The 10808-nt window shown below is 44.6% G+C and overlaps 1 protein-coding gene across 2 annotated transcripts in view; it reads left to right on the forward strand.

Moving 5' to 3' along the window:
- Nucleotides 1–10726, forward strand: part of SHTN1 (shootin 1) — a 95977-nt gene extending 85251 nt beyond the window's left edge. For both annotated transcript variants that reach the window (XM_071221143.1, XM_024555566.4), the window contains one exon: nucleotides 8999–10726. In XM_071221143.1, coding sequence (XP_071077244.1) covers nucleotides 8999–9221 — 223 coding nt within the window. In that variant the 3' untranslated portion in view covers nucleotides 9222–10726. The remainder of the gene's footprint in view (nucleotides 1–8998) is intronic.
- The last annotated feature ends 82 nt before the right edge of the window (nucleotides 10727–10808 follow it).

A 10808-nucleotide genomic window follows, 5' to 3' on the forward strand; every position in this document is an offset into this window, starting at 1 on the left:
AAAGATAGAAAACTGAGGCTCAGTGAGCCAAACACTTTGCCCAAAATTCTATTCCTAGTCAATAGTTGGGTCAGATTTTATTTGAACCTGTTCATTCTATCTCCAGAGCCCATGCTTTTGAACGATAGCGTACTGTGTTGCGTGTATCAAAACTTGAGGAGTGGAGGGAAGACAGTGACCTTGAGGTTTCTTCTACAGAAAGCACTGATGCCACAGTGAAATCCCCCCATCAGTCCTGTGGTGCTCACACCCGGCCCCACCCCCACCGACCCTGCTTACTCACAGGCACTGCCATCCCGTCTCTCTCCCTCTTCCTAAGGCTAAGCTAAGCAATTAAAATTTCTCTTGCCAAGGGAAGGAAGTGTTTCCTAGTGAAACAAAGAACTCTGAAAGGACAGCCAGTCTGAATTAACACAAAGATTTAAAGAGTACTCAGACAGAAATTATTTTACTGTTTTTCACATCAAACATCCAACAAAGGGGCAATGCTTCACAAGTAAACTTTGGAAATTAGCATATCAGAATACCAGCCTAAGTTACGTTAGTCTTTGGCATAAATTTAATTTACACATTTTTTTATTTAATGACTCTTCAGAATACTGAAGAACAGTTTATTCCCAGAAGTGAAACACCTTTACGAAAACATCTGACTCTGTCATTGGATGATATAATATGATAATACAGGGGTGAATCACTGCAAATCCTGTCGTTTCTTTTGATTGTTGTATTCACTCTTTGAGATAGCTCCTTCTCTGGTTGATTACCAGCCAGCTCCTTGATGTTTTGCTTTGAGTCCATGGGCCATCATCTGTTAGGACATCTCTGTGATACACAGAGGCAGGACGAGTGGACTGTCAGTGTGAAGAAAGAGGTGAGCGGAGTTTAAGAGTTCTGCATCACAATCAGGCAGAGGTCCAAGAGTATCTTATCTTCTTGCCCTCTGGCTTTTTCGACTCTTAATCTCTGGATGCAGCCCTACTCATCCGTAATGAGCTTTATTCATCCATGTTCACTTTTTTTATTGGTTACTTGCAGGAAGGTAAATATCTCCCTGACAGTTTCAACTAAATAAAGCAGCCAACCTCAGAGATGATTTTTCATTTTATCTAGTTACAGTACTTCGATGAAACTTTGCTCCAAAGGTGAGAATCCCTTTGAACAGGAGCTCAGGTCCCCCTGTAATTGGTGCGATTTGAGTGATTTCATAGCTGTGTCCTCATCTCTGGATCATCCTCAAAGATGCTTTTAAGCCACAATTGCCAGAGACTTGCCCAGTTAACACTTCCCTGGTTCATCATGCTGCTCTTCAATCCCACATCTCCCCAGAACTCTAAGCTTTATCAAGCGCTTTTAAATTTCCTGCCTTTTTTGTTTGGGAGGTCAAAACAGGTCACATTGTGCCCTGGAAGAATTTAAACAACAACAACAACAAAAAAAACATGTAGCAATTACAGGACTTCAATTTCAATAGAAAAATGTCCGTTTCCAATGAAACCATTTTTGTTTTAATTTGCATTTAATTTCTAGTTATAGTATTTCTAAATACATGTGACTTTTGGCCCCACAGAGATTTATTTTTGTCGAGTTCGTCTCGTTTGAGCCATTAACTGAATACCAAGGGTAGCTGATAAAAGAGAAATTTTAGATGTCTCTGGGTTACTGCGATTAGTCAAACATTTCTGTGAAGGAAAATAATGGAATTGCCTCTCAGAGGGTTTTGAATTAAAAGTAAGATTGATTTCATCACTGTTTGACCTCTAACTGGTCTCTTCAGTTTTGCTTCATTATTTCCAGTGTGAAACTAATGTAGAAAAATGAAATTGAAAAGCACTACTCTTTTGGATTGCAGCTAGAAAATCTACGCCTTTGATATATGTTACCAAATAGCAGTTGAGATCCTTAACTTACTTTGAGGGAAACTCGGCTTAAATTATTCTCTCAAATGTTGATCTCAGCCTAGAAATTCATTTCGCTGGTCATGTAACTGTTCTTTGAGAGAAGTTTGGTTCAACAATCAGAGAATAGGAGAGTTCTTTTAGCCCCCACTGCTGAAGAGGGTGCGTTTTCTTGCAGCAGTCCCAAGGCCACCTTTTCCCCGTCCCAGCCTCTCCTCCTTTCTCCCATTTGCTGTGTGAGTGTGCACGAGGGTGTGCGAGTGTGTGCACCGTCCAGAGGGGAGAACAGAGGGCACCTTCCCTGTACTTAGTAGACATTTGTTTCTGACAAGAGACAACTAGCTAGCAGAATGAACTGCGTGGAAGTTACCGCTTAATCTGGTGCTCTTATACAATTAAAGGATTTTGTCTGCTCTCAACTGTAATCTCAGTGCTGCTGAATTGTGTCTTGACGCTGCAGGAAGCGGCTCTGCTGGGCAAAGCGCGACCACAAAGCTGCTCCCTGTGCGCCCGCACACGGACCATTAGGTTTTAACAACAAAATTAGCAGACAACTGGATGTTCTGGAAGTTGAGGTCCCCTCCCTTAGTCTTTTCTTCCTACCCCCCAAGGAGTTACCCTGTGGACGGCCCGGAAGGTCCGCCGGGCACTTTTGTCCCGCATGTGTTCCGAGCTGCCGTCCAGACAGGCAGTGTCTCCCAGGTTAATTGTGGGGGCCGTGCCACACCTGGTGTTAAAATGCTGCTGCGTAAATCTCAGAAGGCCCATGAAAGTGCTGCTGAGAAAGTCTCTGTTCTCTGCAACGATTAATTGCCTTCTAACATGTGCCTCCGGTCACAAATACCTGTGATGTTAGGGGACTCAGCATAAAATCTACCACTTCTGCATAGAGAAGCAAGTAGCTTTTGGTGCTCTGTACATTTTTAAAAAACAACATTCAATAGCCTCTGCAGGGTTTGTGTTTCCTTTCGTTTGTATATAGTGGAGTATTTATTCAAATCGAAGTAGCTGACCAAGACTTAAATACAACTTCAGACTTAAGGACATACTGACCTAACTCCTGCAACCTCATGAACACATTTCATTTGAAATGTACTTTGTCATGTAACTGTATGAAGCAGCACACTGACTTCTTTGTGACTTCCCATCTTAAAAGAGAGCTTAAAGTGTGCAATAGAGTAAATTTAGACAAAAACTGTTTCCAATTTAAAAATGCTGTTCTGAAAACTTAGAACGAAAATGGCGAGTGTTCGGTGCACGGCCCCTTTTTTGACGAGCCCGTGTTACATGTGGTCATTTTGTGGAAGATTTCATGTCTCTTAAAATACTTCTCTTCCATAACACTCCCTTTTAACAGTTGGGATCTGAATGGATTTTTCACGGTGACTGAAAGTTGTGCAAAATTTCAAAAAGCCTGGAAAGTGGCGCCCAAGATGTGTGACACATTTCGGAATCTTTGCCTGACCTAACACTTAATGAGTTCATGCGCCATCTGTTGATTTTGCTGGCGAGACTGGTCCCGTTCGCTGTGCCCGTGTCCTCGGAACCTGTCAACATCCACAGCCCAGCCTCCACCACAGGAGTGGAGACTTGGGACCGGGCTTCGCCCCGTGGTCTGCAGTGTCACCCTGCGTGGAGATGCCTGTGCTGCCGTTACTGCCCCGTGAGGACACAGAGGGCTGTGCCCACCACTGTCACCTGTTAGAAAGGAATTTTCGTTCATCTTGAGGGCGGGCCCCCCCCAGAAGCTGCTGTTGGGTTTTCAGCCAGGGCTGCCTTCTGTTGTTTCCCAGTCCTTTGTCAGAAGGTAAAATTACATCTGGTTTCCCCCTCGCACAGAAGCTGACCCACATTGACAAACCCATTTATTCTTTGAGCTCAAATGGAGTTTTAAAAAGTACCCAAAGCCAAAAGAAATTAGCTTTGTTCTACCTGCATTCAATTTAAAAAGCATCACAATTAGTAATAATATAGGAAATGTCCTTTTATGCTTTGAAAGTCTATTTGGGGAAATTTTGGACAAGTGTTATTAAAATCTCCTGAAAAGTAGGGTGTCTGAGAGAGACAACAAAAACGACCTCGGTGGCGAAGCCACTGCCGTTGGCCGCCGGTGTGACTGGATAAAGGGCTGGGCGTGGGGGCGGGGGAAGTGAGACTTATTTTTACACAAGGGAAAATAGAGCACGGACTTCCTTTTTGGAGTTTTCCCAGGAAACTACTTTCTAAAGACAAATTTGAATCTTTCCGTTTTCTGTCCTTGAAGGTGGTAAATGTGATTGCAGCCTTATCCATTTTCGTGGTAAATGAAACGGAGTGCAGACCGTCCGGCTGTGCGTCACTGTTGGACCGCTGCCACCGACTAATGCAGACGTCCCACTGGGAGGCCAGGGAAGGACTATACTTTGATTCACCAGATTGTGTTAAATAGTCCAGCTGTTGCGATTTGAAAGATAGTTACCTCAGAAGTGAAATAGAAATGAACTTGGCATTTATGCCTCAAGCCATTTTTATACTGTTTGGCAATCAGCTTTTCAGAGGTAGCATTTTATAAAATAACTCTCACCGCTTAAAAGTTTCATTCACTGTAATGTTCAAAATGTCCCACCTTTATATTATCAGTAAAATTAAGCTTGAGTGATATGTAGAATTTGCATGAAATAAGCATTTCCCCCTCATTTCATGAGCTTTGATTGCATTCAATTGACTCAGAACCACGTCGATTAGGGCTCTTTGGGGCATTAGTTAATTTGAATTGCAGCCGCAACGTTAGCTAGAATGTTGTTGAACATAATTGGAACGTGGAAAGTTGATTTTGAAAGGGATTTCATTGAAAGCAAACAATGATGTGCTTTTTAAAAAATTAGAATGCTACATTTTCACCTCATAATACAGTCTGAGAAATGACTGAGTCCTTCAGAAAGTTCGGCTTTGGCAGTACTGTGTGCGATTGTTAGGGTTCTTCTGGTACCAGTACAGTTCGGAGTCAAGTCTTTCCTTCTGTCGGCAAATGGCCTCACCTGTCGCAGGCCCACGCTCTGGCCCTCCTGCAGTTGGGGAAACGGCGCTGCTCCCCGAAAGGGCACCAAGCTTGTGCTTGCACACCAGGCTTCTTTGTAGAGTAGCATACGTTGGCATATTGCCTCCTAGCTTTTATTTGGTTTTGGCCGTTTCTTTTTGTCTTGAAATAGCCCTTGAGCAGATGATCTAAAATGACCTGTGAGAATATCTATTTGAGTAGATTACAAATGACTACTGGTACATGGTGGTAAGAAAAAAAAAAACACTGGACAGGAAATCAAGACTCCACATTTTAGTCCTGTTGTCTGCTGTTAACAAGTTGGACGCCCTTGGACAAATCATTTCACTCACGTCTTTGGTGTCTGCATTTGGCGAACGAAAAGGGATCAGTGATCCCAGTCACCTTGACCATCCCATGATGTTAGTCTTGCTCTATCTCACCTGTAACATCCAAGGTGATTTTGCAGGATGCAGGAGGTCTGCCGTACTTTTCGTGAGTGCTGAATTTTAATTCCTTGTTTGTGGTCATTGCCTTTAGCTGAAGAATTCAAGTAGAAAAATTGACCAGAATACTGTACCTATTGGATTCCTGTTGGATTGTTGCATTTGAGTGCCTGGAATTTTTACCTTGGGGGAGAAGCTGCAAATTTAACCTCCTAAAAGCTGCCACTGCAGTTGCCTGAAGTGGGAGCCTGGCTTCCTGGCAGTGGTACTGGTGGGGCTCTCTTGCCCTTCCCGTAGAAGGGAATGAAGCTGGAATGAAGCCTAGGAGGAAGGCTCCTCATTCCAGAAGGCACCCTGGGCTGCTGCCCGTGGGAACCAGGAATGGACCCAATGTCAACCCAGGAGGATCTACTGATACGGGTCACAGAGGGAAAAATAAAATAAAATAAAAAGCAAGGGTAGTTTGAGGGATGGACTTTTTATGTTTACATGTCTGAAAGATGCCTCCAAAATCAGGGATTCAGAAATAAATCATTAAACATGCTAAAATCAGCCTGTGGCGGCATCATTTTTTAGGAGAAGATGCCTTTGGCCAACAGCATGGTGCTGTGGAAAAGCAGGCATGTGGCGTTGGAGCTCCTGGTAGTCACTGAGGCTCTGCCGCTGCTGAACTGTGAGTTCAGGCCAGGCCCTTCCCCTCTCCACACGTCATTTTCCTCTTCTGTAAAAGGATAGGTTGGACCAGATGGTCACCACGGTCCCTTTTAGGCTGAACCCAGGGGGATTCCAAGTCAGCGCTCACTGACCTTGAGGCACGCGTGACTCTGACTCTCGGTGCACAGATCCAGAGAAATCGCCCACTGCGCCAGCTTCAGTGCTGACCAACAAAGGAGCTCTCCAGCTGTAGCCTCAGGTGATTTAATAGTAGATTAATCTGCTGTTGCAAAGCTTACTTCAAGAAAGAGGAAGAATTCTTTGGACTGAGCCAATTCCAGGATAATTTCAGCCTGACAATGCGAGGTTTCCGAGTTTTCAGTTCAATCAACATTCATTTGTTGCTGTTGTGAAGCCCTGAGAGCACTTCCTGGAAGTGTGCGGCCTCCAACTGATGAAGAAAGCTTTCCTAGGGTGTGTTCAGCACCCCTTCACCTGCAGACACACACACACAGGGGCACGGAAACATCTGCACTAGTTCTGCAGAAGTGGTAAAGGTCAGTATGGGTTGATGGAATTTGCTCACCTAGAATGAGATAAATACTCCTTTGCATGCGTAGAGCAGGTTGGCTGGCTTATATACAGTGAGCTCAAACCCAGGATGGTGGAGACAGACGGGTGGCTTGAGCTGCAGGCTTTGTGGCTTTGACTGTAACAACCTAGCTAGGCTGGAGCGTCACTTCCTAGAATTCCCTTGTCCATTTTTGCTTCTCCGTTAGGGAAGCCACACAAGAAATTTGCATGAGATTGAGAAGGCAGAAGTCACATAGTAGCCTTTTATTTTAATACTCTGAAGGTTCATGCTGTTCAGTTCATGCATGTTGTCACCTAGTTGGCATGTGGCAGCAGCTGGCCCTCAGTTTCTCCAGCTGCTCCAGTCCCAGCCCAGGTGCATGCGCATTTCCAAGAGGAAGGACCCCAGCTCATCCAGCAGGTGCTCTGCATATCGGATGTGGAGACTCTGAGAGAGCACTGGCTTGTCTGCAGTCTCTTGCCACTTTTCAGTCTGCCAGAACTGCTGACGTCATGCCCAGCATCAGATGCAGAGGAAACAAACTGAAACAGACTGCCTAATAGCTCCCTCCACTGCCTGAGGTCTAATTCCTGCAGTTAATCCCTCCGTCATTTGCAGAGGTGGGCTTCTCTGACCACACCCCAATAGGTAAGGTCTTTCAGGTGTTGCCTGGTTCAGAGAAAGCCAAACCAGGGAAACTATAGCCCATTCTGATTCCCAAAGTCGAGTAACAGACATCTCAAGAAGTGCATCCTCGGCCAAGGTAGATGAGCAGTGTCTTGGTGTTTTCTACTGACAAGGGCATTGCCAAATCGAGGCAAAAATGAAGGAGTATGTCCTCACAATAGCCTAGCCTGGTCACCCCCTTGCTTTACCACCTCCAAGGAAGACAGCGCTCTGCTTCAATCACTTAGCGATGGGAGCATGTCATACAGCATAACCAGATAGCCAGACGAGTGGCTTTCCCGATTTGGATGAATCGCATAGCACTGGTCGGACAGTAACGCAGCTGCCGTCACTGGGTTTGAGGGTTTCGTACCTGTAGTGGGACCATGCAGGCCATTTCCTCTCAGTGGTTGATCATTTGTCCTGTTGTCTTGTATAAGAGAGACTTCTAGACCTGCTCACACCAAAGCCTTGGTTCCTGCCCGTTCATCACGAGCGTTTCACACAGTTGATCAGTATTCGCTCATTCGCTAACTCCACAAGTGGGTCTGTGCTAGGTGCTAGCTGGCGTATACCTGGGAACAAAGCTGTCAACAGCCCTGGTTTCGGGGTCGCTTGCATTGTATTTGCACAGCATTTACTTATAACTGTAGTAAGCCCAACAAAGCCTGGGGGAGAGGGGAGTATTGAGTGGTACCAGAGTGTCTGACCGGCGGGTCTGACCTGCTGCAAGAGTCAGGGAGTAGTAGGAGAAATCAGTTCCAGGTAAGGGGCTGGTAGAACTGTGGGCACAGCCTGGCATCTAAAGGTGGGCAGGGGTGTGCTGGCTCATGGTGGACATGCCAGCATTTGCCAAGAAGACCAGATAAGTCTGAATGGCCCCTGCCCTGCCCACTACCCCCCCGCTCAACCCTCAGGCACCAGGTCAGCAGCCCAGTACCTTAGGGTGGTGGCTCCTGACCATGACTTTGGAGAGGAGGAGGTGCCGACTGCCTCCTGTCCTGAGGCACGGCAAGCGTGTTTCAGGACATCCCCTTCCATGAGGAAGTTGCCACCCCCTCAGCTTGCGAAGCAGTAGCTTTTGCATCAGAAGAGAGGAAAGGAAAGCCTCCGTGGGAAAAGAAACAGCATCTGCAATTCAGTCAGAGATTTCTCCAGAAGCACGATTCTTTTTAGAAAAAGTTTATGGTAACTTGGCATTTTAGCTGGTTCTCTAGGTTCTCCCATCGGCCCTTGTTCCTCCCCCCACCCCCATTTCGGACCAGGTTTCTCCTTGCGTCTGGGCTGTCCATCAGTGATGAGGGTGATGTGCTTCCCCCGTCCTGCAGTCCCCTCAGGGCTGAGCTGCAAGCACCTGTGCCCAGGTACAGGAGGCGGGGTTAACTGGCCCCTACCAGCTAAGTGAAGGCCGGGCAGGAGTCGGGGCTCAGGCAGTGGGGAGGTCCGCAGTGTCCGTGAGCTTTGCACTTCCTGCGAGGAGCATGTAATGAAGCAGGTAGGTGCATTGGCTTTTTAACACTCCTGTAGTTAATTGCTCTGACTCTTTCCGCCTTCTTTTTTCTGGCCTTGTGCTCCTAATATGTAATCTAATAGCTTCATTGTTTTAAACGGCTGGCACCTCAAAGACCACTTTGTGCATGTTGCTTAGACTGAGAATGTTTTGGGTTTTTCTTCTGAATTCAGGGATATGAAAGAAGTGTTTTCTCTCTCTGCTTTTAATTTTGTTGTTTAACTGCTCGTCCCCTAGGCCTCCCAGTAGCACTGGATGGAGGAGACAGTACATCGGCAGTGAAAAACAAGCTAAACCGGTTGTAGTTTTAGATCCTGTTTCCACACGTGAACCCCAAACCAAAGACCAGTTTGCTGCAAAAGATCCAACTCAACGCGAGGATGATGAAGGCGGAATTAAACCAGAACACAAAGAAGACAGCGCTGAAAAACTAAGAGACACAGACAGCTCCAACTGCTGACCCGTAACCCAGGAGGCTGGTGCATTTAGAAGTCCTTTCCAATATGCACATGAGTAGTTTTGGTGTACCGGCGGGGGCGCTGGTCTTTCTGTTCTTATCACTGTATTCAGAATAGAGGTTCTTTCCTGACGTCACTTTTATAAGTAGTTTACCTGTACAAATACGTAAGCTGTTTAGCAAATTGCACATGCGATGTGGTTTTCTTAAATATTTATAGGGATAAGGTTTTCTTTTCTAATTGCTGTATTAAGTGTGACTTTTTTTAGAAGGTTACCAACAATTCAGATGTTGCTATTTTTTTAGTTAATGTGCATACCACTATTGAAATGTAATGCTGAAAGTTTGCAGTGCTGTGGATAATTGGATAAACAGGATGAATCTCTTAAGATGATTTTAAAAGCCCCCAAATAAGCTTCTTTTTGGATCTGATCCTCTTTTGATGGAGAAACTGCATTAGCATGGGAATTGTGAAGCGCTGTGGCATACAGATTACTTTCTAGGATATAGTGAGATAAACTTAAAATTCAGGAGCTGGCATCAAACCAGTAGTCCCATAGTCAGTGTTAATTACACACATTGTTACCTATGAGATGAAAACTACCTGTTACCAATCGGGTCCAAAGCCTCCCAAGGACTTTGGTGGGAGTGCTCTGCTGGCCTGAATGCAGAATTGGGGTGACAGTCCAACCCTTGACTTCAAGAGGGTACCATGTGCTCTGTGCTGAGTTCATTGTGTTTTCTCATGTACCTATGTGGCGCAAGCCCCCTATTTGCGCACAGCTCTTATTTTCTTGCTTCACTGCGGTTCTACATTACACAGGTCTGTTGTTAGGTTTTGTTTTGTTTTTTGTAAGAAATTAAGTGGTAGTTAGTCTCTAAAAATACAATGTTTCAGTCTACCACAGTGAATAAATAGAAATGTAATCAGGGATTTAAAAAAAAAACAACAAATTTATGCAGCATTGCGAAGTCGATTGTTTCAAAATTGATGTTTATTTAAAATAAGTGGTAATGTACTTGAATGCATTTTTTATGACAGTGATTCAGTAATGGTAATTTTACTATTAAAGAAAGTGAAAGGGTAAGTTTTGTTAGCAGAGCTCAGCATGTAGCTGTCAGGTGTTTCTCGGCGAAGGGCAAAAGAAAATGATAGTAATAATTGCAGTAGTTGTATTGTACTTTATTTTTGCACGTGTGCTAAGCATAGGCTTAAAGAGGTGGGTAGGCAGGTGAATATACTTCCTAAATTTGGAGATAATTATCCTTCTGTAGGTTTGTTATGCTTGACTGTTTCCATGTTCTTCCAGTGACAGTTTGACAGTTATCAGTTTGCTCCTGGGAAATTAAAATGTAATGTTTTCAACTGTAACTTTCCCTAACTGAATAATACCGCTATATGATACTCTTAACTGCCAACTGCATTCTCTTAAACAAGTTTTATTATGCTGTGATTCGAACTCTCCTCACCACACTTATTAAAAAAACACCAACAGCATCTCATTAAAGGTTACTCGTGATTATTGACATTTTTGGTTTAGGTCCCCAAATTTGACATTCTTTAAAAAAAAATTACATGAGCAGTGATAA

Source organism: Desmodus rotundus, chromosome 4, assembly GCF_022682495.2.
Source record: "Desmodus rotundus isolate HL8 chromosome 4, HLdesRot8A.1, whole genome shotgun sequence".
NCBI classification, from domain to species: Eukaryota; Metazoa; Chordata; class Mammalia; order Chiroptera; family Phyllostomidae; genus Desmodus; species Desmodus rotundus.